General features: G+C 47.1%; 1 protein-coding gene across 1 annotated transcript in view; it reads left to right on the top strand.

The window, feature by feature from the left end:
• The window catches only part of TENM4 (teneurin transmembrane protein 4), a 380776-nt gene that overhangs the window by 269666 nt on the left and 92382 nt on the right, over positions 1–18728 (top strand). The window contains exon 14 of the mRNA XM_077767572.1: positions 6201–6347. Coding sequence (XP_077623698.1) covers positions 6201–6347 — 147 coding nt within the window. The remainder of the gene's footprint in view (positions 1–6200; positions 6348–18728) is intronic.

Raw genomic sequence — 18728 nt, 5'->3', positions numbered from 1 at the left:
GAATATCTTTGCCAAATACAGCAAAGGTGTTACTGGGGCCCATCAGATTCAAGGCTGGTGCTGGGAAGCAAGGTTCCTTACATTTTACATGCCAGTCTTCAACTGAGAATACAGTCATTCCAGCAAGAGAGAGTAGTATCTGTGAGCCTCTTTAAAACAGGCATTTCACACATAACCATTATTGGAGGAGTCTTCAGTGTGGATTAAATTTCGTAATGCTGCCATCTATTTGATAGATTTTTTTCCTACTATGTGAATTGTTTTTCATATCCATCGAGTCTTAAGCAAGCCCTTTGGATTTTTCTAAGGGAGCTCATGTGACTTTACCCATTTTATTGGGAAACGACTTTGAAGTTGGGGAAGTTGAGAGGCCCACTCTGGGTCACATTTCTAGTAAGTGGCAGAGCCAGGACTTTGAATTTCCTGACCTGATCCATATTTCCAGCGTTCTGTCTTCCGTCACCATTCACCAAGAAAGTCCCATAATTTCTAATATTCTTCCTCCAAACCATGTCTTCCAACCTGGCAGCCTCAACAGGAAGTGATACATATCTTCTCTCAAACCACCTGTTCTGCTCTTTAGTTCAGAAAATATCATCAGACCTTTATTTGGATTAGGCCAATAAATCATAACTTTCTTTGAAGGACAAATGTTTTCTGCCAAAACCTAGGTTTGAGCCAGGCCACCATCCGGCTAACTTTCTGGTATGTTGGGTACTAATCCTGGGGGGAACAAAAAAGAAATCAGAGACCTGTACAGCACAAGCTCAGGACCTTTTAGAGTATCGTGCAGTTCAAAGACCAGCCCACTTTTACTCTTTGTTTTCCAGTTGTGTTGGTAGAGACTAAAAACACAACATGCACTTAACAAATATGTTGAATCCTCCTAAGTGCCAGGAAATGTGGATTCCGTACAACAGAAATACTTCCTACCCTTGTACTACCCAGTAGCCTAGCAGAGAAGACACCAATAAAACAAGTAATTCCATCGAAGTGTGATGAGGGTTAAGAAGTGAATTCCAGGGGCCACTTAGCAGTGAAACCCCCCAATTTAGGCAGCACCTTGTAGACCAACAGTGTGAACTTTAACAGAAGCATAGGAGAAAGTCCCTAAAGGTTTTTAGAAGCAGGATAATGACTTGAGGACACTTGTGATTTGGAAGGATCCATCTGGCCATATTGGGGAAAATGTTGAGGGAGAATGTTTGGGGGCAAACAGAACAAACCGATCGGGAGACTGTTGGCATCATCCACATGGGAGATGATGATGACTTTGTCTAGGGAAGTGACTGTGGAAATGGAAAGGACAAGGGGACCAGAAAGAAAACCAGAAAGAAATGGGACATTTTGATACCTGATAGGGATATTACTTAGCCCCTTTGCCACGTAACTGAAAACTACCTTCGAGGATTCTAAAAGTCGTCTTGTCATACCTGATGCTAGTTTCAAGGGGGACTTCTTCACAGACTTCCGCAGAAGGCTGAAGATAAAGTGGTCCCTTGTCATTTAAAGGGCATCTTTTCTTTTGAAAAGCTTAGCCCTTCTCTAAACCTTAAAATTACATTATTTTGGCTATAGCAAATGCCTGATGTGAGTCCTTCCAGAGGGGATTGTTAATGTCAGTTGGGTTCCCTGAATTATTGATGAGTTTCAGGGCTTGTGGAATTAATGAGCTTTAGTGGTGTGTAAGGAGGCATATTGCTTTAAGAAAGTCAGCAAGTCACCCCAGAGGTGGCTTCCTCATACTGGCTAATGGGGGTGTGATTACTCCAGAAGCAAACTGCTGGCTGAGAGCAAACCTCATTTAACCCACAGGTACTCAAAGTTCTTCTGAAACCCTGAGACTAACAGGACAGTGCAAATCCTCAGGGTATAACTTGGTGCATTTGAAGAAACTAACTGTATTTAAAGTGTTCCTGTGATTTCACATGTAGAACTTACCCTCCCCGAGAACACCTGCCCCTTCAAGGCAGTCCCCAAGCAGCACAGAATGTGTGCACTGGGCATCATGTGCTAAGAGGAGCTCACTAGAGCAGGGGTTCCCAAAGAGGGGTTTGTGAAATGGAATATTCCACATTATTATAAATGGTAATAGGGGGGTATATGTTCTGAGATCAAACTGGAGAATGTTCTGATAAATAAGCAGGTTTCTTTATTGTAAGACTTCTCAGAGCCTTTAATATATTAATATTCAGTGTGACTTTATAGAATAAGAATCTAGGATAAAATATTTTCCAAATTTGACTGCAGAAGCTTGTTTTTGAGGACCTCATAGTACTAGCATTGTACAAAATTCACTTTGAGAAGTACTGTTTCAGATGATGAGACCCATTTTATTTTATTTATTTATTTATTTATTTTTTACAGACAGTTTATTGTCAAGTTGGTTTCCATATAACACCCAGTGCGATGAGACCCATTTTAAATCCTTCTTGGAAGAAAGTAAGGTGTAGGTACATAGAATACAACATAATTGAAGGCAGAGGACAATAATGCATCTCTCGATGCCCCGGAATTAACACACACCAGCCTGGAATCTAGTAGGTGCTGAGGAAAGTTTGTTGAAATTAAGAACAATATCATAGAAATTAAAGTTGCTTTGACCCTCTCTTTTGGATCAGCTGCACTGGAAGGAATTAATACATCATCTCATTTGGACCTTCATTTTATAGATAAGAAAATTGAGGCCAAAAGAGGAAAAGTAACTTTCCAGAGACCCCACAAGTTAGGCAGCAGGTACCAGAACCTAGGTCTCCTGTCTTATTCATTGATACATTCAACAAATACACATTGAGTACATGCTGTGTGCAAGGCACTGGAGTAGGTCCAAAGCTGGCCTTATGGTGTTTATAGTCCAATGGAAGGAAAAAGCATTAATTGCAAAATGAATAATTTACACCTACTTGGGACACTTGCTTCCAGGGAGGACAGAGCACTAGGAAAGCATGAAGTCGTAGGCCTGGGCTGGGACTCATGGGCATGAACCCATCTCTCTGCCTCCCACTGAGATGTATGTTGACTCCCATGACCACGTTGCTGGCCTTGCCTCAACTCTCTTTGGCAAGACTTATATTTATTAGGACCATAGCTCTTGACCCAAAGCCGATACAGTGGCAACTAGCAGAGGGTTATTTCTGGTTTGTGAATTTCTTAATGAAGTTATTACAATGTTAATTCAATAATAATAATAGCAGCTATGATTTATTGACTGCCTACTCATGTTACCCATAACTGTGCTAAATAATTGACATAACATTATCTCATTAATCTCAACAACTCTTTGAATTAGGCCTCACCTCCATTTTACAGATGAGAATACTGAGGCATAGAGAATTAAATAATTCACCAGTCATCACACAGGTAGTAAGTGAAAAGGTAGTATGGCAATTTGAACTGAAGTCTGCCCCGTCCCAAAGTCCACATCGTGTTACAGCACATGGTTTTAATTTAAAATTTAGGATTAAATGGTGTGGAATGGAACTGTCTTAGAGAATCAGGATCCAAAAACATAATAAAAAGTTACTTTAAAATAGTATGTGTGAAGTGTCTAGCACAGTGGCAAGCCATGGTAGACCCTCAGTAGATGGCAACTGTCATCATATTACTGTCCTGAAGCCTCTAACCAGGAAAACTACAGCACACATGCCAGATCTGGGCCAGCACCTGTTTTCGTAAGTAAAGTTTTATCAGAACACAGCCATAGCTCATTTATAAGTTACATCTGACTACTTTCCAGCTACAATAGCAGATTTGATTAATTGTGACAGAAACCGTGTGTTTCACAAGCCTAAATATTTACTATCTGAACCTTTACACAAAAAGTCGGCTGACTCTGATCTAGACAAGTGCCTCAGGTTTCTGGGTTGCCTTTCTATGAGCCCTATGTGAGATTATGGGTACAACTTATGATACTGTATCCCCTCCCCTCAAAATAGAAGGCGAAAAAGGTAGGTAGAGGACTCAGATATTGTATTCAAGCTATGTCAGACTCTGTGCATCATGCATACATTATCTGATTGAATCCCTCGGACAGCCCCATTTTATAAGTAGGCTGAGGCTCAAAGAACTTAAATAAAGTGCCTGGGTCATAAAAGCCCCTGAGTGGAGGAACCAGACTGATAGGGCTTCCAGACTTGTGCTTTCACACAAGAGGTGTTCTTTGCGTCTCACAGGAGGCTATATCTGGGAGATGCAAAGAGAGAGCGGTCCACTACCGTTCTTAACTATTGCAGTCTTCCTTCCTCCAAGACTGATTTCAAATACAAATGAGGCTCAATTGAAAGACAGTCCCAGCTGAATGGATAAACATTTAAATGGGACTAGAGAGGGAGGCTCTAATGGTTTTGACCAGGAAGGGTGGCTGGTGTTGGCTGCCAGGTCAGGATGCCTGAGTAATCACCTGCATGCCATGGCCCTGCTCCTGTGCTTTTACAACTGCTTTCTCAGTCACTTTTGGGGTGACCATGCGGGTGGCTTCCCACCTTTCCCGACAGGCTTCTGCTGTGCAAAGACCACATAGTCTACATTTGCTTCTAAACTTCTGGAAGGATCCTGCTAGGCTTGGAGTGAGTGCATAGTCAATAAATGTTTCTTCCTTTGAATGACAAACATGATGGCCAGATGTATTGGTTGCTGTTTGAACATTTCAAATACAAAAGTCAACTACCAGAATTCCTTGAAACAATAAAGTTTTATATTCTAATTGATGGGTCATTCAATGAGATCATACCTTGGCCTACATCTTGTACTGAACAGCTACATTCATATTTGTCTCATTCAAGAATAATGGGCCAATTTTCAGTTATCCCATGGCAGAAAACTCGGTTAGTAGCCATATTCGTAGCAGTCTGCAGCTCATAATAATGAATTAAGTTTTATAGATGACTTTCACATCTTTACCTTTCCCTGAGACCGAGCAGGAGTAGAGAGAAAACACAGAAGGCATGCCAGCAAAAACTGTTTTTTGATAGCCGCTCTGAGAAAGGAGCTGGCAGGTGTTAAAATGAGGACCTGAATGAAAACCAAGTGGCAAAATAGAAGCTGAAGTGAACCATGTAACTTAGCAGATTCTCAGACATAGATTCCTGAGCCCGAAACTCAGAAGGGTTTCAAAAGGTGATAATAAAAACCTGTAAATCTTCCAACAAGTAATAACTTCCCACCTTGTTTCATGGGCAAAGCAGCACCGAGGCAGAGTCTAAACATTGCCTGACCCTTCTTGATGAAGTCACCCGAGGTTCTCTTAGATAGATGGCCACTCCTCTATCAGGTTCCCACCATATTTTGTACATCTCCCCGAGGGCACTTAGCAGTGAAATATTTTGCTTATACAAATCTGTCTCCTTTGATAGGCTGCATGCTCCTCAAGAATAAGAACTAGGTCTTATTCATCTCCGTACCTCCAGGGCTAGTCCAGAGAAAGTGCTTAATAAATGACAGACAGGCACACAGATGTACAGATGAACTACATTAGGGAAGGGCAGCCTGCCCGTACCTGCATTAGCAAACACAGACATAGTCTATCTTCACGGCAGTCGCCGGGGCTCTTACGCATGCCAAACCCCGTTCTTAGGGGCTGTAGTTAAGATGGGAAGAAAGAGACCTAAGGACTCTTCCTCAAAGCAAAGACAGTTTAGGAGAAAACAGGACAAAATAAATGAAAAGCCTAGGGTCCAGTACGATTGACTCAGTAACCAGTGCTGAAAACAGAGCCCTTTTATAATGACACAGCAGTGCTAAGGGAACATGAGTATACTGGGGGGATGAAGGTTTCATTCCAAACAACCCCCAGAAACAGGAAAAACACACAGGGGTGAACATGGAGCAAGGATCAGGCAAAAGTTTCCACCACTCGCGTTCTGACAGGCTCACATCCGCTGACTCACCGCTGGGAATCCTGATCACTTTTGAAAGGAGGATTTCAGATGCAGAAGGTGTGAGTTTCAGACCTACCCCCAGCACTTCCCACCTGTGCCGCTGCCTAACCCAATGGCCTTCGCAAGTCTTTTCACCTCCGCATCCCTGAGGCCCTCTCGGCCAAGTGCCAGTCCCTAACGATCCCATCTTCCCTGGGTGCCGAGGGCATCGATGTGCTGGTGGACGTGAGAGCACTTCCCAGGCAGGCAGGAAGAGCGTGAGTGTGTGTGACTGCAGGTGGCTGCGGACGATCAGACCTCGATTCTGTGTGCTTTGCCTTGCAGAGGGTTGCCCTGGCTTGTGCAATGGCAATGGCAGATGTACCTTGGACCTGAATGGGTGGCACTGCGTCTGCCAGCTGGGCTGGAGAGGAGCAGGCTGTGACACATCCATGGAAACTGCCTGTGGTGACAGCAAAGACAATGACGGAGGTAAGGCTCTGGCACCCAGGGGCCCCATGCAGCCCCAGTGGGGGGTCGGAGTGGGGCCACAGGGCAGCGAGTGGGCATTGCCAAGGCCGCTAGCATACCAGCTGTCCAGTCAGAGAGGCCTGCAGGTAGGCATAAAACTGCACATGTGGTCTAAGGAGTGGGTACATACCTCCAGTTGTTCTGTCTTAATTAATTTAAATGAACTAATGTACATAAAATTAATTACCATCTGACAGCAAGTGCAGGGAGAAAGCATATGCAAGAAAGAATTTTCTAGCAATCCAATAGTGGGATGAGTTACCAGCAAAGTCACGAAGCCCCCCTCACTGAAATGGACAAGAAGAGGCCATCCAGTTTTGTGTTACAGAAAGTGGCAGAAAGGATGCTTCTCTGGGGCAGGGAGGTTGAGTTCCCTTCAGTCAACATCCCTTCTCCCCTGATTCTGGTAATAACCCTCACGGAGCCACCTTGCCCCCACACCCTCTGTCCCTGTGGGTTGATAGTAGATTTGGTCTTAGTTAATAGGTTTTTTTTTCCCAAGTGCTGTACAGTCAGACCCTAAGGAGGAGTGGCCTGGTCTTGTGGAGCATTTCTTAGCTTAGACATAAGAGATCAGGGTTCCACTTGTTTGTCCTTGACCTTTGTGTATCTCTAAGCAGGTTACTTGCTATCTCTGGGCCTCACACTCCCCTGTTTATAAAATAAGGCAGTTGGATCATGAGGACCATTCCAGTCGTTCTGTTGGTCCCAGAATTAGCCTTTGTCTTTCTTTTGTGTTACGTTGCATAAATATAAACACGATGTGCCCTATTTTCCCTCCTGGAAGATAGGTTGATTCTTCCTAATTCTCCTAATCTCAGAGGGTTAGTCGGAGAGATTAAAAACATAGAGAAATGAAAAAAAATGGAAACGGTCGACCCTTTCTGTCAGATGATGGCCTAACAGCTGGTCTAATCCAAATGTGTTTTTGGATTTATACTAAGGGACTTGCTAGTGCACTGCACGGATTAGGAAATCAGCAGGCCAGAAACTCAGCATCCCAACCTCTGGGAATTTTCTACGGAGTGTGATTCTACAATCTCAGAGCACCATGCAGATTAAAAGGCCGTGTGGGAGTTTATTGTGATTATTCTGGTTCATTTGCTTTCAGTTGGCCCCAGCAGCTTGGATGGGGCTATTTCAGACCACGGGTCTTTGTCTGAACCAGTTTTCAGTCCATCTACCTACTGCCTGCAACCAGGAGGGGGTCAGGCCTCCGCACCAGTCAGGGCCTTGTGGGATAGTTGTCAACAAGGAGCTCATAGGATTGGGCCTTGGCAGCTAAGCAGAGACAGCAGGTTCAAGTTCTCCTCTTGAGATCTTGCAGGGCTGAAATATCCCTTAATCAGTCTGAAACATAGGGAGTCCATTAGTTCCTGTGTTCCATAAATATCCAGAGTTCCTCCTACGGGGGCAGGCCCTAGGCCAGGCACAGAGATGGCAGTGTCGTGTCCCTGCGCTCCAGGAATTCAGAGGGGGGAGAAAAGTCCAAGGTGAAGTGCTAGTAGACAGTGGGATGCTGTTACAGAGTTCTCTATTGGTCGGTAAAGGTGATACTCGAGTAGGTAGATGTTTCCTGGAAAGGAAAGGGCTTTCTGTTCAGAGAGATCGTCATGGGCAAAGGCAGGGCAAAGCACTGAAGGGCACCAAGCATCCTTGTCTTCAGGCAAGAAGAAGTGGGATAATATTTGCTCTTCATAGGAAAGAGATGTCAGCCTAAATTATCCACATCACTCCTCAACCTTCTCCTTTACTTTGCCTGTAGACACAGTTCCAATGGCCAACAATAACTCCATGCTAATTAGAAGAGAAGGGGACAGGAGCGGCACCATGAAGTCATTCCCCTGTCAAGAAGGCAGGATCCTGACCAAAGCCCTCAAATAGCTATTGAGCATCTGGGCAGCCAGAGAACTGCATGTCCTTGAGAAACGTAGGGAGAACCCACACATAGGAGAATATATTACAAAACAAGGTTCATCTGTTCCCTCACATGAAGCACAACACTGGTGTATCCTGTTTAGCCCTCCCAGTGCTAAAACTCGCCAGTGTTTACACGGGGCAGGGGCATAAGAGCCCAAAGCCCCACAGCTTTGGTAGGAGAAAGAGCTTCTGACCAGAGGAAACAGGGTTGATCCAGACCCCAGGGGAGTGTAGCCTCCTCCCGGCACTCTGAGAGATGAACCAGCAGGGACTAGAAAAGAACAATCAGAAAATTCTCAATTGTAGGGACCAGGCCTCTTGCATTGCTGGAGTATTTTACATCCCTCTTAGCAAAGCCGTATGGTGGTACATCCACTCACTCAACCAACATTAAGTGAATATCTACTACGCATTAGGCCCTGTCCTGCGTTCCTGGGGCTTCAGAGACAAATAAGACACAGTCCCTGCCCTTGTGAAGTTCACAGTCTGGAGGGAGAGATAAGCAGCCTGCAGTCACATTGCAGTGGGATGGTTGCTGTGGTGAAGGAGTGTCCATTCATTCAACCGATAGTATCACATGCCTGAGCACCCGACTGGGAACTGTGATATGGTCCCTGTCCTCTGAGGCTTCCAGTCTAGCCACGAAGACATTTGTGGGTCATGGTTGGGAAGACAACTAGCCTGGGAGACCAGATTGCTGAGGAAGCTTGGTCTTGGGCTCTCAACTGTGAAATGAGGAAATGTCTCACCCAGGGTCCTTTCGGTTTGCTGGGCTCTCCACCCACTGGGGGAGCTGAGGAGATGGTACGTGAGGTCCCTGCTTTGCCGGGCAGCACAGAGGAAACAATCATAGGGAGTAGACTGTCCCCAAATGCTGGAGGGGGCATGGCTATCCTCACTGGCCTACTACCCTCGGTCATGGCCAAATGGGAGCAGTTTTGGTGGAGGGAGGAATGCGGCAGGCCGTACAAGACATCACAAGCGTGAGCCGTTGTACGGCTGTTTTCAGTTCAGTCAAGCACACATTTGCTGGGCTCCTACTGTCTGCAAGACACCATGCTCCTTTCTGAGCGGATAGACAGAACCAGTGAACGTGGCCTAGTCTTTCTCCCTTAGGAAGCCCAGTCATTTGGAAGAAATTGCTGCCCTACCAACTCAGTCTAGTGGATGCAGAATGGAATAAGTGCCTTTCTTTCGGCCACGATGTGGAACACAGCATAATCCCAGATAAATAAGGCAGGGTGGAAGGGAAAGTGTTAGAGTCTAGCTGAGTGGTTGTTCTTGGCTGATGTGACACAGGGGCTTGGAGAAGGAAACAGCAGGGTTCAATGTCGAGGAACAGGACTGGAAGAGACACTCCAGCTCCCTCCTCCTACTCCCTGCGTGTTGCAGGCAGGGAGACTGGAGCCATGGAGGGCGTGTTCCATCACACACCTCCGCATCAGCCAGGAAGTCGGTAACATGACCCACGCCAGGGCCCAAGACTCTTGGGCCATTCCACATGGCCTTGTGACCCGAGAGCCCTTCTGCCTTCTAGAAGTTCATCCTCTTCCTAGAAATGCAGTGTGAGCCCTCACGCAAATTTAAATAGGTGACTACAGTTCCCAAAGCTGACGAGAGGCTGAGAATGATAATCTGTGTGTCATTTTACACTTTGCAGAGCAATTACGCATCCACCCAGTAACTCTCGAGGTACGTGATGTTATTATCCCCTTACTATTTCTGTATAATGAGGAAACTGGGGCTTAGTGAGTGTAAGTATTTTGCCCGAGTCACACAGCTGTTGGATGGCAGAAACTGTCCTAGGCTGGGAGGTCTGGCCACGCAGGCTCCACAGTGAGCCCAGACCTCAGACCCACGGTTCCGTGGTAAACCCCGCTGTGGCTCTTCGGGTGCTCTGAAAACTGCTGCTGTCTCTTCTTTCCCAATTTGCTAGGCCTAAAGCAGTCCTTTCTAAATTAAACTTGAATTTCAAGCTTCATTAAGAATGCTGTTGTATTTTTCAACTATGAGACAGAAAAAAAAGTTCGCAGTATGGCTAAGCTGGGTCTGGCGTTATTGGGTTGTTTTTGTTTTCGTTTGTGGTTGTTGTATAGATTGAAAACCAGGAAACAGATTCTGAAGGTGACTCAGGGACTCCCAGTCCACTGATCCTGTGTTGGGGCTACCCTCACCCTAACATGTCTACAAGATGTCACCAGAGCACTGGTTGGTACGGTGGCCCAGCAAGGTCAGCAGGCAAGGCCCAGGCCCACAGCTCGCGGTGAATTCCTCTGTGTGCCCTGCCTGACAAGTGGTGTCTTCTTCATCTAGTGCCATGTATGAAACCCTCCAGGAAGTGCTTTCCCATGTGTCTTCTCGTCCCTTACATGGTGACCCTCTGATGGGGAGTGGGGGAGTGTTCATTTCATGCCCATTTCAGGGATGGTGAAACTGTGGCCCTAAGATGCAAAGTGACTGCAAAATGAGAGTAATAATTCCTGCCTGCCTTGTAGGGTCACTGTGCGGATTGCAGATGTTGTATTCAAAGTGCCTGAGAGGCAGGGGCACCTGGGTGGCTTGCTCGGTTGAGCATCAGACTCTTGATTTCGGCTCAGGTCACGATCTCAAGGTCATGAGATGGGGAGCCCCTTGTAGGGCTCTGTACTTAGTGTGAAGCCTACTTGAGATTCTCTCTCCCTTTCACTCTGCCCCTCCCCTGCTCACATACACGGGAGCGCACAAACTCTCTCTCTCTCTCTCCCCTTCTCTGCCCCTCCCCCACTTTCTCTCTCAAACAAATAAACTTTAAAAAGAATTAAAAAAAAAAAAAGTACAGGATCTGTTCCCAGATGGTCTGGATTCAAACCCCAGCATGCTGGCTGCATGAGCTCCTCAGCTTCTCTAAGCCTCAGTCCCTCACTTGCAAATGTCTGTTCTCATTCTCCTGAGCCTTTCCACCTGTAAGCACAGAAGCATGGTATTTATTATAAAATAAATATATGCCCATCTATAAGTAATTATTTTTAAAAAATTGAAACTATGCTGTCTATGAAATTTTACACTCTACCTTTTTCACTTAGGATTATGATGTGTTTCTCCGAATAATAATGTATTTTGAAACTTTTTCATTTCTTGATTAAAATTTGTATTGCAAACTGTCACATGCTCATTGCTAGAAGGAAAATAATGCAAGTGTTCATGAAAGAAAGTACTAGCCATAATATAGGGAGCATCCCCTCAGTGCCCGGCACTGTGCCAGACGCCCTGTGGACATGATGTCCGGCCCTTCACAACAGACCTGCAAGGCCGACATTTACATGCAGGGAAACTGAGGCTCATTGAGCTGAAGATGTTTGCCCAGTGTCACACAGTGACAGCAGGAGAGCTAGGTTTAGAATGGAATGGGTGTTTAAAAAGAAGAAGCCAGAATATAAAATCCACTGGATTCTAAAACAACCAGACCCTTTGGAGGAAGGATTTGTAGGCAGCTTCAAGGTGTGATAATCCCTTCGGGTACTGTCGGCCCCATGACAAACAATCATGGATTGCAATACAGATCATTGATAGATGCCACCTGGAAGGAGAACTTTCAGGAAAACAGAGAACAAAGCTCTCTGCCCTCCTTCCTCCTCCCCCTCTCCCATTGCTAGAATGGAGACCTTACATAAGGCCATAGAATTTGGAAACCCTTCAGACTATCTCGAAACCACATTTCTTGTGATAAGAGACAAGAGAGAAATTGACCTTTAAAAATCCAGTGTTCCAAGGGGCAGATAGAGATTTTGCAAGCCTTTTCAAAGAAGGCACAGAGTTTATTATAGCAAATGACAAAACCTTCTCCCAGATGCATACAGAGGGGGAGGCATATCCCACCCACCCCACCCCCCATGCCCAGGGCCTCCCTGGATGCTGTTCATGGCCTGCTGGAGAGCCGCTGTGTGGCCAGACTGCAGGCAACCTCGAGATGAGGTTGGCCGCTGGGTTGTGGAGCCGGGGCAGGAGTTAAGCCCACAGAGCAATAGATGGACTTGTTATACACTGTCCATGGGGCCATGAGTGCAAGGAACATGCAAACAGCTATGAGACAAAGAGTTTGCTAGTTCATGGATTTCCCAGACCTGCTCTCAGCTCTGTGTTCCTTTTGGCTTGCTCACATCCACCCCTCCAGCCCTAGTTTAAGCATTCTGTCTTCCAGGAAATATGCCAGCCGTCAGCCCAAGCTGGGTTCCCACCTTGGGGGCATCCACAGCCCCACCTTGACCTTCTTTCCCAGCCCTCTTTTGTCCCTGGCTGACCCAGAACACTGACTCCTGCACAGGCACGACCGTTTTCTCCCTGCCTGTCCAGTGCCTGGTGCAGGGCCTTCCCCCATGCCTCCTTTCTACGGAGAGGAATGGGCTCCTCCTTGGGGGACTGGCTTCCACACCCCATGGCCCTCAAGGGGCCCTGCCAATGCGATTGCGTCCTCATATAATCACTCATTCGTTTGTTCATTCATTCAACAAATGTGATGCTCACTCGTTGCCGGGCTCTGTGCTGTGCCTTCGGGAGAGAGAAGTAAACAAGTCAGTCCCTGCCCTCCGTGGAGGAACCAGAACATCCAAAGCACTGACAAAGACGTAGACTGTAGGATAGTGCCAGACAGCTGGATTTGGAGAAAGATAAGAAACCTGGTTCCCAACTCTTCCACACGTCACTAGCAGTATGACGTTGAGTAACTCACCTAACCCGAGCCCCACGGTCCTCACTGTTACGTAAAGCTAAGAAGACTAGCTGAACCACCTACTTCAAAAGGACCCTCAGGCACACCTTTGGCTTTCTGCGGAAGTTTCTGCAGGCCAGCCATCAGGGGAGATGGGCCTGCCACTTGGAAAGGCCAGGAGGTGACTGTCCTGCAGGTTAGACCCCAGAGGCTGCCTTGTCTGCCCTCTGCCTCACCGAGGATGATACTGACATCAGATGGGGGGATTAGTCGCCCGAAGGCCCACCACTCACTGGCAGCAGTTACGATCACAAAAAGAGCAGACAGCTGCTGCTACTCAGGATGGTCACTGACGGCAGAGCACCCAGCCCTGTGCCACAGCACCTGTCCGCAGAGGGGACTCCAGGGAACAGCTACGGGCATGCGGAGGACACCATACCTTCAGTGAATGACTCACTGACTCTTCACAACCAGGGAAACCTTCAGCACTCCTGAGGGACTGCTAGAAGTCATTACCCTGGTTCCATATGAATACATGACATTTCAGACATAGGAAGGGAAGAGCCAAAGGTCTCGCCACCAGAAAGTGACCGAGCCAGGGAAGGAACTGGCCCTTCAGGCTTCTGGCCTAGATGATTCTTCCTCTCATATTCCCCACTCCCCAGTTCTCAAGATCACTTGACACCCACCAGCAGGGCAGGCACGGAGGAGGGGCCTAGAGGAGACGGCATGGCCCTCATCCTCAAGTGGGTAGCACTTAGATGGAAGTGTTAGCAGAAGCCAGTGAGCGCTCAGTGCACCATGCCCCTTTTCAGCCCCAGAGGGCTTCAAGTTCAAAGTCACATGTACTGGAACTGCTTTGGGATATTCATTTAGTACCCCCAGAGACCTGCATTTTTTTCCTGGTTTTTTTTTTTCCTCCCTCCCTCTTTTCCCTTTTATATTTTTCTTTTTAATCTCCAGTCTGACTTTTTTCTGGACATTTCCTTGTCCCTTTCCTTTGCCCTCCACTCCCTCCTGGGGCATTCCTGCCCTCCAGCCTCCAGGAGCCTGAATGGCCTCTAACCTTTCCTTCTACCCCATTTACTTTCACCATGTACGCAGAGAGAGGAGGGAAAAAAGATATTTCTGGGGAAACAATGTTTTGGAGATGGTTTTCCTGAAAATTTTAAGGAATCAGAGAAAAATCCTATTTTTCTATTTTCTTGTTTTTTTTTTTTTTTCTGTTTGCCATAACAAGGCTCTCTCAATGGGAACAGCATACACATGAAACATGGACGTTATATAAGCCAGCTGGCTTATGTATAATATACAGTTAAGTGAGATATGAGATCCTTGGAAAATGTGAACATTTCCAAACTAGCCAGACCAGAGAATCATGAAAACTATACATTGATATGCTTCTAGTCTACCCCTAAATTTACTCTTCTGTCCCCAAAGCATGCTTTTTCCTTTTAACAGAACTCTTCTAAACTCTGTCATCTGTGCCCAAGAAAGCGAAAGTATGGAAGCCTCTGTCCCCGCAGAGCAGCCAGATGCCCTGTATCAGGCTGTCATGTGCTGCACTTGAAAAGAGAGTAGGAAGGGTGCCTGGGGGCTCAGTCAGTTAAGGGTCCAACTCTTGATTTTGGCTCAGGTCGTGATCTCACGGTTGTGATCATGGGATCGAGACCTGCATCGGGACTCCATGCTGACAATACAGGGCCTACTTGGGATTCTCTCTCTCCCTGTCTCTCTCTCCCCACCCCTCTTCTCTCACACATGCCCGCTCGCTCGCTCTCTCACTTTCAAATAAAGTTTTTTTTTTTTTAAAAGAAAGGAAATAGAGGGGTTTGCACGAAAGCTCACCTTGTAAACTGAGCCTTTGATAAGAATTTTGTGGGTACCAGTCATTTCTTTTTTTTCTTTTTGAGAGAGAGAGAGAGACAGCATGAGCAGGGGAGGGTCAGAGAGAGAGGGGGATACAGAATCTGAAGACAGGCTCCAGGTTCTGAGCTGTCAGCACAGAGCCTGACACAGGGCTTGAATCCACAAACTGTGAGATCATGACCTGAGCCGAAGTCGGACGCTTAACCGACTGAGGCTTAACCGACTGAGCCACCCAGGCGCCCCGGACACCAGTCATTTCTGAAATGAGTGCTTCCTTTAACAAGATGATCGTCTCTATTAGCAAAGGTTTAACTCACATTTACTATTCTGCAAATATTTGCTAAGTGAGTAGTTAGGGAGGGTCCACATAGGAAGGCATCAGGAAACAGAATTCTGGGCCCAGCATTGTCTCTCCATCCTGTGAAGCGTACAGTGACCAGTCGCACGGCCCCAGGTCCCTCATGAGAGCCCTCCCGTGTACAGTGGCTCCATTTCAGAGAACCCAGTCTTCAAGCCCCCTTGGGTCTCTGCTTCCCTAACTTGAAGGTGTGTCTCTTAGGCCTTCTTTGTCTCTTCAGTTCTTCAAAGCCAGACTGCAGCCAGAAAGGGCTGTCCTGAAATGTGCGAAGGAGCTGGAGCCAGGGCAGGCCTGCTATGGGGCTGCCTGCCCAAGGAGGCCGCAGCCTAGGAGCCAGCAATGACTCTTAGTTAGCAAGCACGTACTTGGGTGCTGGTCGGCATGCTAAGTGCTCCACACCCATGATCTCACCAGTCCCCTCCCTGTCTGTGAGGTGGGTCTGACTGTGCATCTTTCACATGGGCCCAGCCGAAGCTCAGAACCCTTGCTGAGACTTTCATTCCCAGCAGAATGGCCACCTGGATCATCGCAAAGACCCTCTGATCACAAGAAATGACCATTTGCTTGTAAAATGCATTGCTGAACTTGCTTTTAAAAGGGAAGGGGAAAAAGAGTGTGGGGATGCCAGAAGCAAAGATAAAGGGGGATGCTAGCATAGGTGGCACAGAGCTACTGAAGAGAGTCTGGAAGCCCTCATCTCCAGGAGCTCCATGTGTGGGGCAGGAGACAGAGAAAATAAAAATTGCAGAGTGGGGGGCGGGGGGTGAGTGCCATGACAGAGGTCACCCGGAGAGCCAGAAGTACCATTTCAGAAAGACTCATAAATTCATGTTTTCCACTTAAGAAAAAATTGTTGCCAAAAGTCTCAACTTTTTATACCTCAGAAAGAATGGGCTCAGATCCCAAGTCACTCCTCTAACCATGTGACCTTGACCAAGCTACTCTACTCCTCTGAGCCTCCAGTTCCCTCCTCCATAAAACGAGGGTGATGGTGACGACAGTGGCCACTTCACAGAGCTGGAGAGATTCGATGACACGTCCCTTGAAAGCATTCATTGCCAAGCATTTAGCACAATGCCCGTGATCATCATTTAATAGAATACAAATAATAAGAACAGTAATTCTCACCTAACCTTCCCCCAGGACTAGAGAAAACAGAAAGCAGTCCTTCCAGAGTGCCACAGAGCAGAGTGTTTATAAAGAGGTAAAAGACTGGCTTCCAGGATCTGCTTTCAGTGGTAAACAAGAGCAGGCAATAGCTAATAAAATTTCAAATTAGCCATGACTTTTCACAGCCCTTCAATTGTGCTGGCTGATTTAATGGTCAGCGTCCCTGCTCGCTGGGATTGAATAATGGAGCCTTGCTGCAGAGTTACGGACGCAGCAGCTGAATCTGTCATGCTAACATCAATAGCAGAGTGCAAATAACCCTCAGCTTGGACTGTAATTATGTGTTTAAGCGATGTCTGACAGGGCCAGCCCAGGAATCCGTGATGGAGGGGATGCAAGGGAAGACAGGTGCTTTGCGAGGCAGTTAGTGAGTGTATCTGGGAGCTGGGACAGGAGAAGTTAGGACCTAGGACAGTGCCAGGGTGCAGGGTGCTCTTGCCTCCACATCTCAGGATGAATCTGGCCAGTGAGCAGACAGAGGACAGATGGTCCTTCACTTTGCTGAGCCGTGTTGTAGACTCAGGGACAGGAGAGGGAACTGGCCCTTAGTAAGGACTTACTGTATATGGGCTACTCTGCTAGATTTGGGGACATGAGCTATGTTTTTTATTTATGTAACAAATACTTATGTGGCACTTTTATAATCCCCTTTTGAGACATATGGGAAACAGAGGCCAGAGACTTTAAGTAACTTGACCAAGGCCACACAGTAGGAAGTTTCAGAGCCAAGATTTGGCTCCAGACAGTCTGGGCCCTGGAATCCAGGCACTTTGCACTGCGCTGCCCTCAAGGAAGTTAGAAAGTCTTGGACACGAGGCAGAAGTGGTGAGAAAGACAAGGGATTTTTGTCCCTAATTGACTGAGGGGAAAAACTGGATTTCATGCAGGTCAAGTAGCTTGTCTGAGGCCGCAGTACCTCTGAGGCTGGGAAGGGGGCCTCTGGGTGCTGTGTGTGAGAGTGGGGCACCAACTCTAGCCAGCCCAGGGGCAGTGCTCTGCTGGGCGGCACCTCTGTTGTAAACCCGGGGAGACAGAAGAGAGGGAGGTAGGTCACGGATGAGGAGACGGGCCGGGAGAGGAAGCGCAGGAATTCATCCAGGGGCATTCTTAGGGGCAGGTCTAGGACTCGAACTTGAGCCTCAGCCTCATGATCCTCCCACCATACCACACTACTGCACTGGATTAAATTAAGCTGGTGATTTCTGGGCGTTTATGGACTATCATTTGGTTTCATCCCCTGATTCATTTGTTCATCCATTCAATTCTCATCTGTTTATTTATCTAATAGCCATATTTAAATACTTGTACTAAGTGCTGGGGATACAACAGAGGTAGCCAGAACAGGATCTACATCCCCAGGGTAGTGGGGAAGCTTGCCCAAAGTCACACGGCTAATAAAGCATGAGAGGCAGAATTTGAACCCAGAGGAGCACATGTCCTTAGACTGTTTTCTACCCACAAAGCACAGACTGTAACCCCGGGCTTTCCCTGTCCCCGACTGGGGGCAGTATTCTCTAATCCCTGGGTCTCTTATCCATTGTAAGCTATGCTGCTGGGTGCCTGTCAAAGCATTAATGTGACCAAAAATCTGTGATCTGATAGAATTTCTTTCTTTGTACTTTGGGAAGCTGGAAGCCGTGATATAATTTCCAGTCCTGAAAAATTTGTCCATGTGGCAAAGACCATTCCCTGCTAGTGGCACCTTAGTCAGAGACCTGATGCCAAAAGGCAAATGCAGGGACTCCCTCTCGCGGAAAGCAGGGCTGGGTCTCCCCGTATTTACATGGCAGCTGACAGAGATACTGGGAATCACAGCACCTCTTCCTTACCCCCAAAGCTAGTTAGTTTAAGCAAACTCTGAAATAGCTCTCAAAACTACCCAGTTCTTTCCACCTCCACTGTTACTGGTTTGGTCTTCGCAACCACTGTCTTTGCCCTATGCAACCTCAGAGATATTCCCACCACTCCGGAGCCCCCAGCTTCCGCTCTACGCCAACTGCAGTCCCTTCTCCCTGTTGTAGGGACGGTTCTTTCAGTGATGCAGATCAGATGATGTCACCCCTGCTTTCAACCTGCAAGTAGCTCCCACCATCCCTGGGGGTGACACACAGACTGCCGAGGCTGGCCTGAGTCCCTGGCACCTCTGCTTCTGCTGGCATCGACGGTCTCTTCCTGTGCTCACCCCTCACCTTCTGAGCTGAGTTCAGCAGCCCAGATGTTCAATATGTTCTCTCACCTCTGGGCCATGATAGAATTTCTTCGAATTAAGAAAAAAGAAGAGGGGCGCCTGCGTGGCTCAGTCGGCTAAGCGTCCGACTTCGGCTCGGGTCATGATCTCGCG

This window comes from Crocuta crocuta, unplaced genomic scaffold, assembly GCF_008692635.1.
Source record: "Crocuta crocuta isolate KB4526 unplaced genomic scaffold, BGI_CrCroc_1.0 scaffold561, whole genome shotgun sequence".
NCBI lineage: Eukaryota > Metazoa > Chordata > Mammalia > Carnivora > Hyaenidae > Crocuta > Crocuta crocuta.
This window is presented reverse-complemented; position numbering and strand designations above follow the sequence as displayed.